The 22,625-nt window shown below is 39.1% G+C and overlaps 1 protein-coding gene and 1 pseudogene across 13 annotated transcripts in view; one reads left to right on the forward strand and one right to left on the reverse strand.

The window, feature by feature from the left end:
• The window catches only part of Pot1b (protection of telomeres 1B), a 61,458-nt gene extending 48,351 nt beyond the window's left edge, over nucleotides 1–13,107 (reverse strand). For 8 of the 13 annotated variants that reach the window (XR_003952193.1, XR_003952192.1, XR_003952194.1 and 5 more), the window contains exons 1-4: nucleotides 13,000–13,107; nucleotides 11,299–11,366; nucleotides 6,566–6,612; nucleotides 452–566 (exon numbers count right to left, since the gene is read on the reverse strand). Coding sequence is in view for 8 of the 13 variants with exons in the window: in XM_011246645.3 (XP_011244947.1) it covers nucleotides 452–566; nucleotides 6,566–6,574 (124 nt within the window). In the remaining 5 variants the exon portion in view is untranslated. Of the gene's footprint in view, nucleotides 1–451; nucleotides 567–6,565; nucleotides 6,613–9,457; nucleotides 9,547–11,298; nucleotides 11,367–12,999 lie in introns of all 13 variants that reach the window. The other 5 variants (XM_030250064.1, XM_006524978.2, NR_151542.1 and 2 more) reach the window with 3 other exon arrangements.
• Nucleotides 867–2,277, forward strand: Gm18648 (predicted gene, 18648; annotated as a pseudogene).
• Nucleotides 13,108–22,625: the final 9,518 nt, after the last annotated feature.

The following is a 22,625-nucleotide window of genomic DNA, read 5'->3' on the forward strand; positions in this document are numbered from 1 at the left end:
TTTCACTTCCTCTCCCAACACACCTTATCATCTTGAAACAGTCTACACATTGTATCCATTAATGCATGCTATACTTACCTGGGTTTTTGTTTTTTCTTCCTGTTTTTCATTTTTGTGCCAGACTTGAAAATGACTGATGTGCGACTGTTACAGTACTGGAATGTTTAGTATTTGGTGACATATTTACCTTCATACACAAACTTAATACTTATGTTTCCATGTAACTTAACATCTTTCCAAAATTTTACTTGTATTGTGTTGAGCAAAACTCAGAAATCTAACGACTACATTCACTTCATAAATTAAAATGACTAAAGAACACACATCGGTATTGCTTGGCATCTGAAAATCAGGATTGAAAGTGTTCTGAGACCCAGGTCACAAAAGGAGTTGTGGTCCTGAGTTCCAACAGAGCTCTTGTCCATAAAACACCCGACATCTCAATACTTACCTGTTCCTTTGCTTAAGTACGGAGGCTTAAAGAACTTCACAACACCACAGACATTGACAACAGTGCCTTCCTTAAGTAGATTTAGGGGTGTGTATGTAGAAGGTGCTACTGGGGCCTAAAGAAAGAAAGAATAGCTGGTGAATTTAGCAGAATTTAGCAGGTGATTTACATTTTTCAATATTATGATAACACCTGTAAATTACCAAGCTTATATTATTTCACTTTAGAAGATTTATCCTGAAGAAAATGACTTCCTGGGGAAGAGGTAGTGACAATAGATAACAATGTACAGCTTCAGCATTCTGCTAGCAGCCTTCAGACGAAAATGTAGAACTCTCAGCTCCTCCTGCACCATGCCTGCCTGGATGCTGCCATGTTCCTACCTTGATGATAATGGACTGAACCTCTAAACCTAATATCAATTGCCTCCAAACATGGTGCTGGCAACGGCTTTGGTGATATCAACAGGTGGAAGAAAATGGCAGACTCAATGGAGTCAACTCCTCTGCCTTCAGTCGAGGATCAACTGGCTGTCCTTTGCCCTTCTCAGGAGCTTCTAGAGTACTATCAGAAGAAAATGGCTAATTGTGAGTCAGAGAATGAAGACCTGCTGAAGAAGCTAATCTCTACAGAGACGCTTGCGAAGAGCAGCATAAACGTGAGTGGAACTTGCAGCAGAGGGAGGAAGAGATTGCGGAATTGCAGAAAGCCCTAATATGCAGGTCTGCCTCTTCCAGGAAAGGGAACACGTTTTACAACTCTACTCAGAAAAAGACTGACTAAGAATCAGAGAACTGGAAGCCAAGAAAAAGATTCAGAAGCTGTTAGCTCTTGTGGGGCCAGGAGCTGGTCAGGTGACCTATTTTCATAAGGAGCCTCCCCACAAAGTCAGCATTCTCCTGAAGACTCTCCGGGCTGCAGATGTGTGTGAGCCTTCTGCTTCTAAAGCAGACCCTGGAGTAAGCAGAAGACAAGTAAGAATAAAGGACAAAGAGGACATTTCTGAGCGCAACCAGAGGGACACAGAGACACTCCTCCTGCAGGTGGAAGCATTTCAGGTGCAGCTGGGAGAGCAGATGAAGCTTTCTAGAGAGCAAGTTGAAGGGAAGGGCTCATGGATCAGAGTCGAGGATATCCAAGTTCAGCACCAGAGAAACCAAGAGAAAATTAAGGAGCTGACCAAGTCTCTCCATAATACCCAAGAACTGCTCTACGAGAACACCAAGGACTTTCTACAACTAAAATTTGAAAACCAAAATAAAGAGAAGGTATGGATGCTTGAGAAAGATCACCTGATGTCAAAGATTATGCAGTATAGAGCACACTGTAAGAAGAAAGAAAACAAACTTGGAAAAGTAGTTCCCATTTTACACGAGAGTCATCATGCTCAAAATGAATATACTAATTCTCCTAAGGATAAGCTAATACAAGAGAAAAAGCTATCCAACACGTACCAAGAACAGTACATTTCTCTAGAAGAAGAACTTGTTCGAATTCGGGAGGAAGGAGGAGGAAGGAGAGAGATCTTCAAGGATCACAAGATGGGTAAGCGCTTACAGATAATGACAAAGACCTATAATGCTGTGGAGCATTGAACAATCCTGGAAGTAGAAGGCTTCAAGCCAGACATTAAGGTTCTCCGACAGAAGCTGAGAGACCTGGAGCAAATGCTCTATAAGGCAACTATGAACAGCACCCATGGAAATCAGGACCTGGCCATGCTGTGTGAAGTCCGTGACAGCAACAGGAGAGCTCCTAAGACACGGGGAGAACTGAAGAACCTCAAGTCTACAGTGTTTGGTCTGGAGAATGAGCTTAGGCTGTGCCACTGTCTCCTTTCAGGGTTGGCTTCTGGAAACCTGAGGCAAGGTCTCCTGTTCCCAAAAAGCGGACATGGAGTTTTCCAGAGTAGTGGCATCAATTTTAATAAAGATGGTGTTAAGGGCATGATAGCTCACACCTATAATCCCAGCACTTGGGAATCTGAAGCAGGAGGATTGCTGCAAATTCATGGTACAGGCAGGTGGATCTCTGTGACTCATGGCCATGGCCACCCTGGTCTACAATAGTGACTTCTAGGCCATCCAAGGCTACTTAATGAGACCCTGTCTCCAAAAAAACCAAAAACAAAACCAGAGAGGAAAAGAAGAAAATCAGTGGCAAACCTGGCACTGGCAAAGCTGCCGTGGCAGACTGATGTCTCACCATCCTTTTATATATTGACAGGCTTTTGTCTTTAAAGTCGGTGATGTAGCTTATCTGGTGAAGTGCTGTCAAGCATACAGAAAGCCCTGGTTCTCTCACTAGCACCCCCTAAAGCCAGGTTTGGTGGCTCACCTATAGTCAGCACTGGAGAAAGGTACATGTAGGAGAACCTGAAGTTCCCATCCACCCTTGGCTATATGGTGAGTTCCAGGCTAGCCTGGGCTACATAAGACCATGTCTAAAAATGAAAACCAGAAACAAACAAACACACAGAAAAGAAAAGGAAAACTTAGGAAGAGCCATTTTGTTGAGCTTGGCTAAATGTCAGTGGGGGAATGTGTTTCCTGAAGACCAAAATCATTCACTCAAGTCATTCACTCAGGAATTACATACACATGGGCAGATTCACAGACTTAGCTGTGTTCTAAGTGACTGACCACCAGGGGGCAGCACAGCCCTTACTCTCAAAATTAGTCATAAAGAAAAAGGGTGTTAGAGTAGGCAAAACCAAAATGATAATTTATGTGAAAAAGTTTGGCATTTTATTCATATTTTTTAAATTAGTCAAATTAAGTATTTTCAATAAAATACGTGGTTTAAAATATAAAAAAAAAACAATGTACAGCTTCAGAAGATTATACTATTGATAACAACTAGTTCATCTATTGAAATCAATGCATCAGCCTATAACAGCTTAAATACTAATTATACTTCTTTAACAAGAAAGTATAAAAAAATCCATTAAAATTTAGAAGCTGGCAAGCTGGAAGACAATCCTTTCAACTCTGTGTGTCATCAACGTTACAGCTCTAAGAGTCTTCCTGACGGAGATGAGTGAGGGCATCTCTGGAAGCCCAGGGGGCGACCACAGCTCTGTGCTCTCAAGGACCTGGAGCCCATCAATTACCATGGAGCTCAGGAAAAGAAACAGAAAGAAAAGCCCTGGCCGAAGCTCTGAGAATGCATCCAGTATTCTAACGTTAACAAGCATGTCCCTGACACTGTGATGAGTGGGAGAGCTAGCAGAGCTTAGGGATATGAACCACTATTTACTCAAATGCACAAACAACAAAAACACTTTTAAATTATTAATTTGTCATTCCACAAAAATTAGTCACTACCCATTTAATAGGTAAGTTACTATTTTCAATATAAAATAATACATTGATTTTTATATATACTCAATTCTCTTACAAGTTAGGTTAATGTACCCTTCAATAAAAATTATCTGTAACTATTACACATAAATTCACTCAATAATTCCAAGTAAACAAGTAGTCAATCTGTCTTCCTTGATGACAGTACAACGTGGGGTCCCTAAGAGTAGTCTATAGAAGGTAGGAGGCACTGAAACCATTTTGAACTTAAGAGACAAACATATAGAGGGAAGAATTAACAGGGCTAGGTAAGGGGAATGATTAGCGAATGTGTATCACTGGTAGGTGGTAGCATGGAACAAAACAAAATCCACAGAGCAAACTGTACTTAAAAGCACTTGGACATAACTTTACATCAGGGATCTGCAAGCGATCTGTTGAGGTGATGCAAAAAGCTATGTCTCATATCTGTAACAAAAACATACACTTTTTATAGCAGCTTCCCATGTTCTAGGCTGATAACATGAGCTCATACTCCCTTTTGTGATGGTGCTAACTGGGGCATTTCATTGTTTTATGGTTAATAGTATAAGAACAAGAATATTCCTGCCCAGAATAACCTTGCAAACAGATCTTAAATGTGACCAGTGTTGCTACCAAGTAAGATTTTGTTTTCTGGTTTGAGGCACAGTCTCCTTGAGAGACCCAGTATGTGATCCTACTGCCTAATTCTCTTGAGTAATGGCATGCTAGGACCACAGCATGTGCCAGCACAGTTAAGCTAAGAGTTTTTTGGTTTGGGTGACTTTGTTTGTTTTTTAATAACTGTCACAAATGATCAACCTCTGCAGCATTAGATCACAGAGATCTAGGAAATCACTTTTAAATACACTAAAACATATTCATGTGGCAGCTGGAGGCTTTCTATTATAAACTATGATAATACACTAAAGATAATCTGATAACATCTTCAAAAAACACTCAGTATATGCATCCCCTATCTATATTTTGCAAAGACATGAAAGGCTTTTATTATGTCTTGCAGGCTTAAGACAAAGCTTGTTATAGAGTGAGGACATGTGTATCCAAGGACTAGGGACTAAAGAAGTAGCCCAGAGACAGCATTGACTGTCATTTGCAAGAGCCTAGGTTTAATGCCCAGAACCAACTGAACAATACAACAACCACAACCAGACCTCACAAACAAACAAAAACCCCATCAGTAAATCTTATATTCAGTGAAATATAATTTACAGCAGTGGATAAAAAGCAAGACAATATCTGCCTAAAATGTGAAAATCGGGGCTACAGGGCTGGAGAGATGGTCAGCAGGAAGCACTGGCCATGACTGTGTGAGGCTCGAGTACCGTGGTCAATGCTAGGTAGGTGTGCAGCTACCCTGCACTTACAATGCTCTGGAGACAGAGTCAGAGGATCTTGGGAGCAAGCTGACCAGCAGAACAAGAATTAGCGAGCTCTGAGTTTGATGAGACAGCATGCCTCAGAATATATGGTGGAGAGAGAGACAGAAAGACACCGGAACATCTGTTGTTGGCATCTGCATGTACTTCCCAGCTACACACAGTGGTTAAAGGCCACTTACTTGCAGAGGACCATGGCTTGGTTTCTAGCACCCATACTGAGTGGCTCACAAAACATTTATAACCTTAGTTCCATGAGATCCAATGCCTCTGGCCTCTGTGAGCACCTGCACAAAAGTGGTGCCCAAAAACTGAAGCAGGCGTACACACATACACGGAAATGCAAATAAATAAGCAATAAACATGAGTACCATTACATTATCAACACATTGCTTTCTTTGCAGGTTTACTCAGCTGTGAGTACAGGAGCTTTCTGTCTGCTGCATTAGACACCAAACTTTTTTTTTTTTTTTTTTTTTTTTTTTTTAGCTAACAGCTCATCTCTGCTCCTGATCTCTCAGTTCCTCAGACAAACCATTTGGAACAGAGCTATGAGGTCTGAAACTGCAATCGGCTTTCCACCAATTGTTAACATACATGTTAGCAAAGAGCAGATTAAAAAACAGATCCATATATTTGTGAGCTGTCAAGTGAAATACATTTCTTTTTTTTTCCATTTTTTATTAGGTATTTAGCTCATTTACATTTCCAATGCTATCCCAAAATTCCCCATACCCACCCCCCCCAATCCCCTACCCACCCACTCCCACTTTTTGGCCCTGGCGTTCCCCTGTACTGGGGCATATAAAGTTTGCGTGTCCAATGGGCCTCTCTTTCCAGTGATGGCCGACTAGGCCATCTTTTGATACATATGCAGCTAGAGTCAAGAGCTCCGGGGTACTGGTTAGTTCATAATGTGACACCAAACTTTTATAAAAAGCAAAAATTGGTTCTAAAAGAAAGTATCACAAATATAAAGGGTTTTATGGATATAATCTGTTAAATCACGGTGCATAAAAACTGATTGTAATACAAGCTGGCAAAAAACAGAAGAAATTAATTTGCCTGTGGCTTAAAATAATAAAAACTGAAATGTCTTCACAAAGCTTTTTTTTCTTCTTATGTCTGTAGAGCTTATGAGGAGATATTATACATAATGAAGATAACAAAACAATCAAATATTAGGTAAATATATGACTATAATATAACATCATCTTATAAAAAAAAGTACAGGTATCAGTTTTCTATTTTATTGTCACTAGAGAAAAATTCAAATAAAAAGTAGGCTAGTTGGACATCAAACTATAAAGTAGATCAAGTTATGAAGCAGATGGGTAAGTGTATGGATTCATGTCACTGTATATACTAAATGAAATTAAATATCACCTTACCGAAGACATTGCTCTGTGGAAAATCCCTTTACAGATTTACCCCAACCCTGAAAACAAAACAGACAAGGTTTATTTGTATGCATGTTACCTCCAAATATTTTGAATTACAGTTAACTGTAAACTTACTAGCACTCAAGTTCCCCATGGTGGCTCTTACAACTGCACCCTCCGCCTGCTTCCACTGGCATCTCAACTCAGCTGCACAGGCCCCACCCCAACTCAAACACACACATGCGCATAACTTAAAAAGTTCATATAGGTAGAAAATTGGCGTTGATACTTGTTTTTTTCACTTGCACAGAACCATCCCAGACTTTCCCCAAGTAGCAGTCATTTCATCTATAAATTTGATCATCTTCAATCTTATTTACTATGTTTTAATATCAAAAAAAGGCCACTGCAGGCCATATAAGGCCTTTGGTGATACTAAAACCATCAAATTGATCTGGAGGCTCAACTAAATCATATCAAAGCCTTTACCAAAGAGGCATTTACAGGTTTGGTAGGGAACAAAGTAGAAAAGGGGGAAGGAAATGCATTCACAAAGAATGGTAAGAGAAAAATCCATTTTCCCTAAAAGGGCTAATACATTATTTAAAATGAACTTAAGTACATATCAAAGTACCTAGAAGTAGAAATAACTGCAATCACTAACATGAGCTCTGCATGTCTATCTAAGCCTCAATGAATATGATGGCAGGATATTTCAAACAAGGAGCCTCATATAGGATGGCAGTTGCATGGACACTCAGCAGCTTAGTCTGTTAAACACACTCTATGAGGTTCACTCAGTGCCTCTATCACTCACAATGCATTTCTGTGAATAACAGATCATGACTGCAGGTTTAAAAGACTCTCGTTTATACATGGAGGCTTTCTAAAAGCAGAAATCTGGTTGTTTCTTTTGGTTTGTTTGTTTAATTGAAAGCATCCAACTGTTTTATATGCTGCTGTTCTAGTATGTTCTGCTCTAGACATCAGACAGGGAACACTTAGGGAACAGCAGATACAGAGGGTTCTGTTTGAGGTTCCCTAACCTGCTTAGAGAACAGACAGGCCAAAGACAACAGCCTACGTTTATCCCCTAATAACAACTTCATTAAACAAGATCAGACTCAGCACAGAGGAAGAGACTAACAACCCAACATTACATCCAAGCACATAGGAACTTTGTGTTATCTGCCCCTCTGATGAATTTTCTTTTCCTAGTTGTTTGTTCCTGTTGTTTGTTTTGTTTGCCATGGACAATTTTAATCGGGTAGTAAATGATTCCGAAGGGGGGAGGAGTGTATTCGAGCCTCAACTCTATACCTTCTTTTACTGTGTCATTTTTACAGCTTGTGTACACTGTTAACTCTTATCTGCTGCTAGTCTGTCTACTGTTGGTTTATTTTGACAAATTCAATTCATTGAGAACATTTCCAATTCTACACGTGTACTGGCTAGTTTTGTGTCAACTTGACACAGCTGGAGTTATCACAGAGAAAGGAGCCTCAGTTGAGGAAATGCCTCCATGAGATCCAACTGTAAGACATTTTCTCAATTAGTGATCAAGGGGGAAAGGCCCCTTGTGGGTGGGACCATCTCTGGGCTGGTAGTCTTGGGTTCTATAAGAGAGCAGGCTGAGCAAGCCAGGGGAAGCAAGCCAGTAAAGAACATCCCTCCATGGCCTCTGCATCAGCTCCTGCTCCCTGACCTGCTTGAGTTCCAGTCCTGACTTCCTTTGGTGATGAACAGCAGTATGGAAGTGTAAGCTAAATAAATCCTTTCCTCCCCAACTTGTTTCTTGGTCATGATGTTTGTGCAGGAATAGAAACCCTGACTAAGACAACACACAACTCAAATAACCCAGTTAGAATAAGCATTTCACCCACAGAAGTACAGAAACAGTATTCTATCCAACTACACTGCCCCATTAAAACCAAAACATGACAAGATAATAAAGGTGCACAAATACATAAAGTTAGTTTAAAATCTTTAAATGCTATCAAAACTATGCAGTTTATCTCTGCTTACTACTGACAAGACTACAAATCCAGACACTTCAATGAGGCCCCACATGGGAAAGTTATTTTTCACCAATTAGAAGTATGAATAACTCTGAACATAATATGAGTTGCATATTCATTTTTAAAATAAACAATATACATGTCTATAAACTAGCGCCTGGATCACCTAAACTTATTTAATACTTACTGAATACATGATTTAGACTACAACCATCTTAAAGAGTCTCCATCACCTACTGATATAATATAGCTGCTACAGTATAATGCCTCCTCCATGATCAAAAAAAAAAAGCACTCACAATATTGCTTGGACAATTGCATTTAGTGCAACTTCCAAAATCATTGCCTCCACTTATATAAATGAGATACATGAGTGAATGCATATAACAAGGCAGTAGATGACATCATGGTGATAAAAAATATGACTTAAATAAAACTACATCTAGAGTAGAAATAGTATTCATTAGTAGTGCAAAATCTCTAATGCATATGTATTTCAGTATCCAGAACATCAGTCCTAGGTATTGATCTAAGCCATCTACATAAGAACGCACTAGTTTTACACCAGGAGAAACCGAGTTGCCTTCCACCTTTGCTTTTAGCTGTAATAAAGTCACTCCTCCTTTCATTTTCCTTCATCTTTTAATTCTTCTCTTCCGTGAAGTTAAACCCTCAGGCTTTTATCTGTTGAACTATATTATTGACCTTATTCATCTAATTTTAGCATGAAATTCTTAAGATATACATAAATTTCTGGGCTTCGGTCCCTTTCTGCTTTTAGAATGTACCACAGAGAAGTCTTCTGTGCACTGGGCCCAGTGACCACTTCCAGAACTGTCTATTCACTATGGTTAGCATTTTCTCACACAAAGGGGCATCTCACCTTTCTGCAGAAAACTGTGTCTGCTGGTGATGAAGGCTATCAGGAGAAGGTGGCAGTCCGAGTTACATCTGCGCTGTCTGACATGAGATCTTATAAAATTTAAAGACGAATGGATTAGACTGTGGATTATGAGGGCACTGCTTACCCTTGGGGGCAATAACTTGAAAAGTCACCTTTATATCTTTTCTGGATTAGATACTAATTACAAGTTTGTGTTTCCTTTGTAAAAGTTCTCACCGTGACTTGGTCATTTCCTCATAGACCAGATTTGCCTATCTGATAAAACTCAATTCAAAATAAACCTGGATGGCCAGAAATACCAGTGTTTGTCCTACGTTATACTATACTCATTTGTACTTCTTGATTTCTTAATTAATGAATGATTTCTCTGAGATCAAACAGTTGAAGTCCACAACTAAACCTTCTATTTACTCGCTTTCTCAACCTGCCTGAACTTCACAATCTATTTAACAGTCATTTACCTAACCAACTACTAGAAAACCCAAACCAAACAGAGACAAGTTTCAATTTTCTATCAGTCTTCCTTGATGGGTATCACAGATACAATACATTTCCTCATAAAATGTATTTTGAGTATGTCTTTATAGTCCATAATCTTAATTTAATTTTTAACAAGAGTATATTTGTATCTTACATTATTATTTATACTTCCTTATTTCATTTCTTCTCTCTTTTATGGTGCAAACTCCAAGAGACAATCATTAAGTCTGGTTCACCACTGCTTCCCTGCACTAATACAGCTGCCTACAGCACTGCTGGTTATGACAGCTGTGGTTCACTCCAGGTCCCTCTCACTGCTCCAGACCATCCAAAGCAATTCACAAGCTTTACACGAAATGGACTGAATGCCCAAGGTGCCTTTTCCTTGCTTGACAGGATTATTGGAGCAATAATAAAGAGAGAGTATTCTCCCTACATGAGGACATCTATGTAAAAAGTTATATAAGGAAGGCAAACTCTGTAAGTTACTAAAATGATTAAACCATGTTAATTAAAGCGCCAACAGAAAACACAGACAGCTACTCTAGCAGCCTGGATGTGAGAGGAAAGAAGGGCTTTTGCACGCCAGAGCATGGGAAACACAAGTTCAGACATGGCAAAAAGGTCAGCAAATGGTTTTGCCTTTTCCCCTTCTCTCCCATTCACTGTACTAAACTGTGAGTTACATTCCTGAAGCTAGCCACCAAGATTCCCATATTTGGCCACTTCCTCCCCCTGAGGCTCTCTACTGAGTTCCAGCTACCAAAGTGTTGGAAGACTAAGGATCATAAGGTCCATTTTTGGCTACCCTAGTCAACCTATTCAGTCAAAACAAACAACCTCCTCTTAACAGAAGATTTCCCCTTATAAACTGCCATTTACAAAGAGGCTATATCTGTCTCCTCCCTATCCAGAGGCAGTCCCTTTGTCCCTTGGGGCAAATTTCCCTTCCTCCCATCTCCCTTGTACCTTTTCTCTTATCCCTAGTCCTCTATACCCCATCTTTTGTCTCTTATTCCCTGTCCTTTGTCCCTCTGGTGCAAATAAATCTTTGTGTTGAGAATTTGGTCTTTGGGTATCATCATGTGCCAGATCCTTTCAAACTGTGTCTGGTCTCCTAAGTAAAAGAGAGGAGGCCAAGGGAGACACTATGGCAAAGCTTTGATGATGAAAAAGCAGCTTTTCCTTATATAGGCATTGTCTCCTACAAATGTATTATCTATTAAATTCATTCATATATGTGTGTGTCCCCGTGAGATATACATATAGAAAGTTATCTATTTCTACAGTATAAGCAGAAAGCTAAGCAGAAATGTAGCACACATACACCTCATTATTACCTTATTAAGGTCTAATCTTCAAAGCAGCTGCTTAACTTCCAAAAACTGAAGAAATAACAGTTTTTTCCCTAAAATGGAGAGAAAAATAGTAAAGATGACTGCTTTTACAAACTATATACATTTTTTATGCAAAAGTTTGAATACAACTGAAAGCCTTTGAAATGTCTTATCTTTTAAGAAAGTTTTCAGGATACTGCCAGAGTAGCATCAACCCTAACAAAACACATAAAGTCACTTAGAGGTTCTGAGAAAGGGTTCTTCTCACATATGACTGACTACCTGAGAATTACTGTCCCAAAGGTCTCTGCTACAGCCTCATCCTGCATAAAGCCCACTGCATACACACAACACACAACACACACACACACACACACACACACACACACAAACAGAACCTCTCTCTGTGCAAGCCTGTGCTGCTAATATCTATGGCTGAGGATTACAGCAATCTTCAGCAAGCATGCTCACTTGCCTTTAAAAACTTGCACTGGCACAGTACTCCTAATATACTCATACTGAACTATGGGATGTGTCAGGCAGTCAGGATATTCGATTCCCTTTCTTAATCTTTAGAGAACCTTTCTCTGAATTTCACTTGGACCATACTTTTAGGAATTCAATATAGCATGTTCTAATAAATATTAAGTCATCTGGGGAAAATCTGAGGAAAAAAATATGTAAGATTCATAACTTAAGTCTTATTGAAGATACAGAAAGTGAAGTTCATTAATTTCCCAAAGTGTTTTTTCTCAACCCGGTAATACAATCTCTCAGCAAAATAAAATGTTGTTTTAGAAACCAATTACAATTTAAGAAAGAAAAAATTCTTAATGTGAAATGAAAAACTCATAAACTAGGACAATGAGGGCAAGTCAATACAAAACAAAAAGTTCAGTTTAGTCTCTGCCCCACTGTCAACTTCGGAAAATAATTACCTAGTCAAAAGTACAGGCATGATAGTGTTTTATAACAGTTCCTTTCAACTTCTCTTTTGGCTTTCATATTAAAACTTTCTGTCTCACACACACCATGGACTCTTGGTAAACAACCATATGGGTATTTCTTAAACAACAGATTAAAACTCATATGAACCTCATACTAATAAAGTCACTATCCACTTTTCAAAGAAAAAAAACAGATTAAAAGTAGATCCTACATTAATACTCTTCAATATTACTAAAGAAAGCAAAAAACAAAAAAAAAAAAAACTGAAAACAAATTATACTTTGGCAAAACGATGCTTTTTGTGTCCTCAGCAGGAAGTATCAGCTTGAATCAAAATACTTTTAAAAGCCAGTTTTCCGACCTGTTGCACGGCATAGTAGTAGCCCGTTCCTTTAATCCTAGCGCTCTCTCTGTTCACTGTGCACCAGGTTCATGCTTTTCTTCTGACACTTGTCACCTGGGCAAGTACCTGAAGCCTCTGAGGCTCCCAATAACACACACACACACACACACACACAGCGGGTTATCGCTGCCGCCAACGCATAGCGCACACACACAGACACACACACACACCCCTGAAGCTTGAGGTCTCCCTGAGAGAGAGGATGCCGAACACAGCGGGTTATCGCTGCCGCCAACGCATAGCGCACTTTCTCTACAACTACCCCAAATGTGGTTGCAAACGACCCCTCATATCATCCAGGGCCCGACCTCCAGCGATTACACCAAGAACTCCAACACCCTAGCGTTCAGTACCTCACAGAACACCGAGGATCCCGGCAACTTTTTCAACCTGCAGAGACGCGACTTCGACTTCCGGAGCCGTGGGACACACGCATGCGCACTCCAACCATTCCGCCCGCTTTTTGCTCGTGCTTCCCATAACAAAAGCGAAAGGCAGGCGGGGCCTCGGCCAAGCTCCTCCCAGTTGGTCCCTGCAGAGTAGGAAGCCTGCTGCTCCTCTTTCCACGCCCCTAATGGATTTTTCTGGGGACTAGCGGGGGGGGGGGGGGGGGGGGGAGAACACACTGTTCAAAGGATAGTAACTGGCTTGAAAGAGTCCTAAATCCTGTAGCCAATTGGAACCCTATTCCGAGTGAGACTCCAAATTCTATTTTGTTGAATAAATGGATCAGAGGCAAAACCCTTTGTTAATCTAAGTTAAGCACCCAAATGCACTTTTACACGATGTAAATAGACGAAGATAACAATGTTGTTTTGTTGTTTTTTTAATCGCAATTTAGGGCTATTATGCTATTGCCAGGCAAGTTGAAAAATACCAACAATCCTTTGTTAGTCTGAAGATTTATCGTTCTTTACTATATTTTTGAGTGATGAAAAATTGTCATGAGTTTAGAAACTTTGTAATGATTAATTTCAGAATATAGAAAGCTGAACAAGAGTATGTAGGCTTATATCGAGTGTAAAAAAATTAATTAAAAATTAAATTTTAAAAAGTGTGTAGGCTTTAAAAGTTTATCACGATTATTTGGAGTTATTTGGGAACCCTTTGTATCGGGTTAAAAGGCATTTTTAAACACAGAATAACTTTTTTATCTTTCACAAAATGTTCCACTATTAGTTTAAATTGAGTCTACATCTATTCATTTTACCCACCCACTTTTTTCAGGAAGTGGGGAAAGTTTTGAAATTCCATTGATGAAAATGAAGGTCTTTTGTTCATTCTTTTAAACTACATGCAACATTAATGGCACTGCCTATGTTAATTGTAACTGTTAATCTTTCTCCCTTAAGTTCATCAAAGTTCATCAAAGACTGAGTGCATTGACAAAAATGATGGGATTGTATGCATTTATGGTAGGATGGAAATGATCTCCATTGTTCTATCAATAGAAAAAAATCAGTTAAAGGTATCTTTCCCATGACTGAGAAGAATATTTCCATGTACGTGATTTCCATGTAATTGAGTTAAAGAAATTCAGTGTGATTGGGGCACATTCCACCTATAACATGAAGTCAGAATTTGGCACAATGGAATCGAATATGTGAAGAAAACCAAATAAATTGGCATTGCTACTTACGTTCCCATTAAAATGATATAAATGGGACGAATTTTGAAGTGAGTATATTAGACTAAAAGGAGACTTAAAATCAAAATGTACTTCTTTAGTTTGTTATTTATGTCTGCTTATCTATGCTAGTGTCATCCATATTAAAACTTCCTAATACTACCCACAGTGGTCTAATAGAAATGTTAATCAACTCCTCTCTATTTTTATATTAGAAATTATATTTTGCTTTTTATTTCTGACAGATAGTCTTTGTATCAACCCACTGGTTCTTCGGCAGAAAACTCCCACTGTTTTTGCTGCAGTTAGATTTAAGCATAAGTGTGTTTCAGATTGTTCAGAGATGGAAGGCAATATTTTCTAGTATATCTATAGCAGATATGTCAAGATTTTCTGTCTGTGTACAGATTTCCTGGAAATTCTTCCTAAAACCACATAAGAAAATATGTGCATCATTTCCTCTGGCAGAAATCACAAAATCAGAGGGAAGACTTGATGAAGTCAGTTCTGTGGTTGACTGAGTAGTAAACAAGATAAAAATGAAAAACAAAAACAAAACCCCTACCACCTGAAGCCAGTACTGAGCTCTTAAGTCAACTCTCCCCACACCTCATTTTCCTCATGATTTCTAGTGATATATAATAGTATATGTGTTTATTTTTTGCTTTTGGTTTTCTATTGATAGCATCAAAATGTAGTCTTATTTTAGGCAAATGCCATGGAAATCATAGGCCAGTGGTTCTCAACCTGTGGGTCATGACATCTTTGGGGATAAATGGTTCACAGGAGTTGCAAATCGGATATCCTCCATATTATTTATTTACATCAGGATTCATAATTAACAAAATTACAGATGTGAAGTAGCAACAAAATAAGTGGATGGTTGGAGTCACCACAATATGAGGAACTATATTTATGGGTCTCAGAATTAGAAAAGTTAAGAACCACTGTCATCAATAAAAGCTATTAACTACCAGAAATCGGCACATGAAGTTGATAGCATGTGAGACAATACAATAAAACTCAATGTTGTTTCAAAAACTGTATACATCCCGGGCATTTGTACTCTAGCAACACTGACTGTTTTACCCACCTGCCCTGTTACTTACAAGCTTTGCATCTTCCATTTTAGATGTTTGCATCCTCAACTTATATTTGTCATAAATTCAGCCTTTCTATTTCAGATCCATATTAGGTATTTCAAATTAGATATTTAGAATATCTCTCCATCTCTCTAATCATAACTATCTGAACTGTAAATGTCGACTAACTAACCCCTAACAATTCTCCTTTGAAACGTCCACCATCTCGGTCGTGTATCTTCTTCATAGAATCATTTAGACTACTGAAGATTGAGTGCTTATCCATAGCCACACATTGAAACTCTAGTGGGAGGCAAGTGAGAGGCAGAGCTTAGAGGAAATGGCTGGACATGAGCTTACAGCCTTCCCTGTGACAACAACATGCTCATTAGAACAAGAGAGTGAGCCCCCTCTCTGCCACATGGAAATACAAGAAAAAGAATCATCTATGCATCAGAAAGCAAGCCAAACTCCAAACACCAAATATGACAATGCCTGGATCTGGACTCCCCAGCTTTCTAATTATGAGGAGTTGAGAAGTCCTGTATAAGTCACTGTGTCTTTGCTATTCACTATAGCAGTCTGAACTGATGAAGATGTAGGCCAAAACACGTCAAGTTCTTCTTGAAATGTCTGCGCATATGCGCAAATAAAATTCTTCCTTTCAGAATCAATACTGTTTTGAAACCAGACATTTATTAGCATATCTACAACCCTTTCAGCATTCACTGGGACCAAAGCAATAACATTCTAAAACAACTTCATTCATCCCTGCTTAGCCATTTACATCAAATTATCTACTTAAAAGCAGAATGACTCTGTTAAAAGATAATCATCATATATCACTTTTCTTGTGATTTTTTTCAGTATTTTTTAACAAACTAAAACAAAAATCAATATGGCCTAATACCAGATTGTAGATTTATGTTCCAGTCTCCTCAATTTCTTCACTAAATGGTATTTGTTGTTTATTTTTGAAACATTAGACACTTATTTTCTTAAATTCTCTCCCCACATACCACCTTAAATCACTTCCTCTCTTTAAAGTCGTTGCTAAGGAGTCCCATAATCAGAGTATATTTGACAATGTTTTATTCTTTATTCATTGAGTATCTTGCGAGTGTCTTAGGGAAAGTAACTGACTGGCTAGTGCAGCATTAAAGTGAGAAATAAAACACATAAAATCCATTGATGAAAATGGAAGGTAATTTTTGACTTGTGTGCATCAGCAGCAAATAGTGACTAAGGTGATATCACCTGTATGTTGTGTTAATTAGAGAAGGTGGCTTATGATCTTTTAATTTATGCTGTTTAAAACTATGTGACTAGAAGTGAGGTTTATTAGTACAGAGTTTTTATGTTTATTACTTGGGAAGTCCTGTATCCAATGAAAGTTGATTCCATAGATGTTTCAGTCATAATACTAATACTCCTCTCCAGTTTAAGAATTGCAGGCACTTTTTTGGTACTATCCCTGGATAACATCTTTATTGTTTTGAAACACACTCCACCTATTCCTAAAGACTCTGGGTCTTTAATCATGAAGGCATCTTGAGTTTTGATAAATGCATTTTTTGATAGGTATCCAAGTTATTATGTGAACTTTTTTCTGCTTAAATTTTGTTTACATGATATATCACACTTTCTGGAATGATATATCACACTTTCTGGAATGATATATCACACTTTCTGAAATGATATATCACACTTTCTGGAATGATATATCACACTTTCTGGATTGTTATTCACACCTAGCATCTCTGGGATGAAGCCCACTCAGTCCTAATCCCGATGTTCTTAATATGTTCCTTGAATTTGGTTGCAAATATTTTTTTTTGTTGTTGTAAATATTTTTTTAACTTATTTACTTCACATCCTGCTCACTGCCCCCCTCCCGTTCACCCCTTTCAACAATCCTTCCCCATCCTCCTTTCTCTTCTTCTTTGAGCCAGAGGATGGGCCAGGGTACACCCCAAACTATCCTGTTCACCACCACCAGGCCAAGCCTTGGCAGCTATTCATAACCCTCTCATGCCTTCTAAACCAGTACCACCTGGGTGATCCTTACACATTACCATGTACAGCTGCAGCTTGAGGTAAAACCTTGGCTATCTCTGGAACACAGCTTTTTTGTGCTCTCAGAAAGTGCTTACCAGAAGATATCACCTCAGTGAAGCTGGTCTCTCTTAATCACAACTAATTTCTTAGCTCCAGATAACCAGCATTAATCATCCCCACAATCTCCTTCTCCCCTTGACTTTAAAGCCAGAGCCACATGGTCAAAACTGCCAAGTTCTGCTGCTTGCTGGGGATGGAACATGGACCCCTATTCTATTACATTATCACCAACTATCTGTTTTCCGGCTCACTTACTGCCTAAGCTTGGCTGTCCTGAATCTTGCTCTGTAGATTAACCTTGAACTCATTGATCTGCATGCCTGTCTCCTGGGATTAAAAGTGTGTACCACCATGACTGAATATAAGCTTTTCTTCACCTAGAACTTGCTCTGACCCAGGCTGAACTTGAACTCAGAGATCTGCTTGGTTTTGTCTCTTGGGATTAAAGGTGTGCACCACCATGCCTGGATCTAAACTCAGCTGGGTAGGATCTTGCCCAAAAGTCCCACTCCCTTAATTTGTTATCTCCTTGAACACAGAATTTATCTCCATTTAAGTTCCTGGTACTCCTTTAATACTCAAACCATATATTTTATATTTTTCTTTTCTAAGCTTGCTACATTTGTTTTAAATGCTCTTCATGAGACTTAACCAGAGAACAAAGACTATGAGGAGTGTTGCTGAGACTTCTTTTGTCAATGAAATTAATCTGAGTCTCTTCACCTTAGCCTCAGGCAGACTCTCTCTTCAGAGACCATCCCTTGAGAAAGTGATCCCTTCACAATTTCCTTAACAAGTCAAAGGGCCTTGTACTAAGAGCTGGTTGCCACCCCCTTCCTCCTTATTCCCTTCCTAACACCTAAGGCTGTAAAATTTGAATAACAGTCCCCTCTTCCCTAAAAGACATCCAAGGACATGAGCTGTGCCTGAGCCCAGCTTGACTCCCAAGGCTGTTGAGGAGGATCAAGGCTCCTGAGAAAAGATGCAAAGTGCCTGCTGCTTGGCGCCTGACTTCAGCCCCCATGCCAGCAGTCCTCCTTTCCCTTGTTCTTTGTATAACTCTCCCTCGACCCCTCCCCTATTTTCCACGATGTATGCTTTATAAGGAAAGCACCTCAGCTTAATAAACGAGACCTTGATAGGTTCAATCTACTTGGTCGTCCTGCTCTCTTTCTTTTCCTCCCATTTCCTTACAGGTTCAAGGTTCCCCTCGCACCCACGAATAACTGAATCCCGCGGCACGGGATATCTTTTTTTTTTTTTTTTTTTTTAGATATTTTCTTTATTTTCATTTCAAATGTTATACCCTTTCCTAATTTCCCCTCCAAAAATTCCCTATCCTCTCCACCTCCCCCTGCTCCCCAGCCCATCCACTCCTATTCCTGGTCCTGGAATTCCCCTATACTGGGGCATGGAATCTTCACAAGACCAGGGGCCTCTCCTCCCACTGATGACCGACTACACCATCTTCTGCTACATATGCAGCTAGAGCCACAAGTTCCTCCATGTGTTTTCTTTGATTGGTGATATAGTTCCAAGGAGCTCTGGGGGTACTGGTTAGTTCATATTGATATTTCTCCTATGGAGCTTCAGACCCTTTCAGCTCCCTGGGTACTTTTTCTGGCTCCTTCTTTGGGGACCAATTGCTCTGTCTAGTGGATGACTGTGAGCATCCACTTCTGTATTTGCCAGGCACTAGTAGAGCCTCACAGGAGACAGCTATATCAGGCTTCTGTCAGCAGGCTCTTGTTGGCATCTGCCTAGTGTCTGGGTTTACTGGCTGTTTATGGGATAGATCCCCAAGTTGGACAGTCTCTGGATGATCTTCAGGCTCTACTCTGAACTTTGTTGTTCCCCATTCTAAGATGGAACAAAGTATCCACACTTTGGTCTTCCTTCTTCTTGAGTTTCATGTGTTTTGCAAACTGTATCTAGGGTATTCTAAGTTTCTGAGCTAATATCCACTTATCCAGTGAGTATATATCATGTGAGGTTTTTGTGATTGAGTTACCTCACTCAGAATGATATCCTCCAGATACATCTATTTGCCTAAGAATTTCATAAATTCATTCTTTTAAATTGCTGAGTAGTACTCCATTGTGTAAATGTACCACATTTTCTGTATCCATTCTTCTGATGAGGGACATCTGGGTTCTTTCCAGCTTCCGGCTATTATAAATAAGGCTGCTATGAACATAGTGGAGCATGTGTCCTTATTACAAGATGGAACTTCTTCTGGGTATATGCCCAGAAGTATTGCTGGATCTTCCAGTAGTACTATGTCCAGTTTTCTGAGGAAACTCCAGACTGATTTCCAGAGTGGTTGTACAAGCTTGCAATCCCACCAACAATGGAGGAGTGTTCCTCTTTCTTCACATCTTCGCCAGCATCTGCTATCACCTGAATTTTTGATCTTAGCCATTCTGACTGGTGTGAGGTGGAATCTCACAGTTGTTTTGATTTGCATTTCCCTGATGATTAAGGATGTACATTTTTTCAGGTGCTTCTCAGCCATTCGGTATTCCTCAATTGAGAATTCTTTGTTTTGCTCTGTACCCAGTTTTAAATAGGGTTATTTGGTTTTCTGGAGTCCAGCTTCTTGAGTTCTTTGTATATATTGGATATTAGTCCCCTATTGGATTTAGGATGGGTAAAGATTCTTTCCTAATCTGTTGGTGGCCTTTTTGTTTTATTGACAGTGTCTTTTGCCTTTTTATGAGGCTTTGCAATTTTTGAGGTCCCATTTGTCAATTCTTGATCTTACAGCACAAGCCATTGCTGTTCTGTTCAGGAATTTTTCCCCTGTGCCCATATCTTCAAGGCTTTTCCCCACTTTCTTCTCTATAAGTTTCAGTGTCTCTGGTTTTATGTGAAGTTCCTTGATCCACTTAGACTTGAGCTTTGTACAAGGAGATAATAATGGATCAATTCACATTCTTCTATATGATAACCGCCAGTTCAGTCAGCACAGTTTGTTGAAAATGCTGTCTTTTTTCCACTGGATGGTTTTAACTCCCTTGTCAAAGATCAAGTGACCATAGGTGTGTGGGTTCATTTCTGGGTCTTCAATTCTATTCCATTGATCTACTTGTCTGTCGCTATACCAGTACCATGCAGATTTTATCACGATTGTTCTGCAGTACAGTTTGAGGTCAGGCATGGTGATTCCACCAGAGGTTCCTTTATTGTTGAGAATAGTTTTTGCTATCCTAAGTTTTTTGTTATTCCAGATGAATTTGCAAATTACCCTTTCTAATTTGTTGAAGAATTGAGTTGGAATTTTGATGGGGATTGCATTGAATCTGAAGATTGCTTTTGGGAAGGTGGTCATTTTTACTATATTTATCCTACCAATCCATGAGCAAGAGAGATCTTTCCACCTTCTGAGATCTTCTTCGATTTCTTTCTTCAGAGACTTGAAGTTCTTATTATACAGATCTTTCACTTGCTTAGAGTCACACCAAAATACTTTATATTATTTGTGACTATTGTGAAGTGTGTTGTTTCCCTAATTACTTTCTCAGCCTGTTTATCCTTTGAGTAGAGGAAGACCACTGATTAGTTTGAGTTAATTTTGTATCTAGAAGTGGATACTCACAGCCGTCCATTGGACTGAGCACAGGGTCCCCAATGGAGGAGCTATAGAAAGGACCCAAGGAGCTGAAGGAATTTGCAGCCCCATAGGAGAAACAACAATATGAACCAACCAGTACCCCAGAGCTCCCAGGGACTAAACCACCAACCAAACAATACACATGGAGGAACCCATGGCTCCAGCAGTATATGTAGCAGAGGATGATGGCCTTGTAGGACATTAATGAGAGGAGAGACCCTTGGTCCTGTGAAGATTCGATGTCCCAGTGAAGGGGAATGCCATGGTAGGAAAGTAGGAGTTGGTAGGTTAATGAGCAGGGAGAGGGGGAATGTGATAGGGGGTTTTCGGAGGGGAAACAAGGAAAGGGGATAATATTTTAAATGTAAATAAAGAAAATATCTAATAAAATGGAAAAAAAATCAAAATATTGTAACACATTTAAGCAAACAGAATTATCCTTTATAATAAAGAAAACTATATGTGTTATCATATTAAACTCTGTTTTTACTACCAGAAAGTTAGGGTCAATTTTTTCTTTTTAAAAGTTTACTTGATTTTATTTTGTGTATGAGTGTGAGTGTTCTGCCTGCGTGTATGTCTTGGTATCATGTGTTTGCAATTTATGAGGAATCCAGAGAAGGGTATTGGATATTCTGTGAGGTGCTGGGAATTGAAACCCATTTGTCTGCAAGAGCAATCTGTGCTCTTAACTACTGAGCCGTCTCTCCTGCCCTGGGATCAAATTCAACCACAAAAGTTATATATGTTTCAGTGGCTGACACATTACCATACTGCATTGTTTGAGATTTATTTTGAATACAAAAAGGGGAAGGCTTTATACTAAAGTGATTCTGAATTGTGTCAAGTTGACAGTTAAAGCTAACCACACTACCTCAAACTTTGTCAACTGAATACAGAAACTTCTCATTTTTGTTTGAGAAGGGATCTCATTACATAACCCTGGACTATCCTTAATTGTGTGGGATACAGTTGCCACTGACACAAAATTCTGCTTCCAGAGGGCAAACACAAAATTGTTTGACACCATTTCTGGCCAACAATAATATGCTTAAACTATAACCTCTGTTCTTTGTTCCTGAAGTCTTCTCTTATGGTAATTTAATATACATTCCAAATGTCAATTTTCAAACTAATTTTCAGAGTCCAAATCGTATTTAATGTTCATGTTCAATTGCTTGGTTGATTATATTCAACTTGATTTTTCCACTTTCACACAGCACAGGACATTGTACCTATAAAATCATAGCAAACACAATAATCCCCATCATCCTCACATCAGCTAACTTAACAAAAATAGTTTCTCACAGACATGTCCACAGGCCAACACACATATACAAGCTCTCATTGGGACTTCATGACCCAGCTATTCTTCACTATGTCAAGTTTAAATTAAAAATAATCCACAAAACAACCAAAGCATAATAATATTATGTTGGAATGGCATGTCAGTGCACTCAGAATACTTATCATTAGCAAAATAAATGACACATGATAATGAAGAAGTTGGTAAGGGAAACATATACACTGCTGGGAGAA

Source organism: Mus musculus, chromosome 17 (genome assembly GCF_000001635.26).
Source record: "Mus musculus strain C57BL/6J chromosome 17, GRCm38.p6 C57BL/6J".
Taxonomy (NCBI): domain Eukaryota; kingdom Metazoa; phylum Chordata; class Mammalia; order Rodentia; family Muridae; genus Mus; species Mus musculus.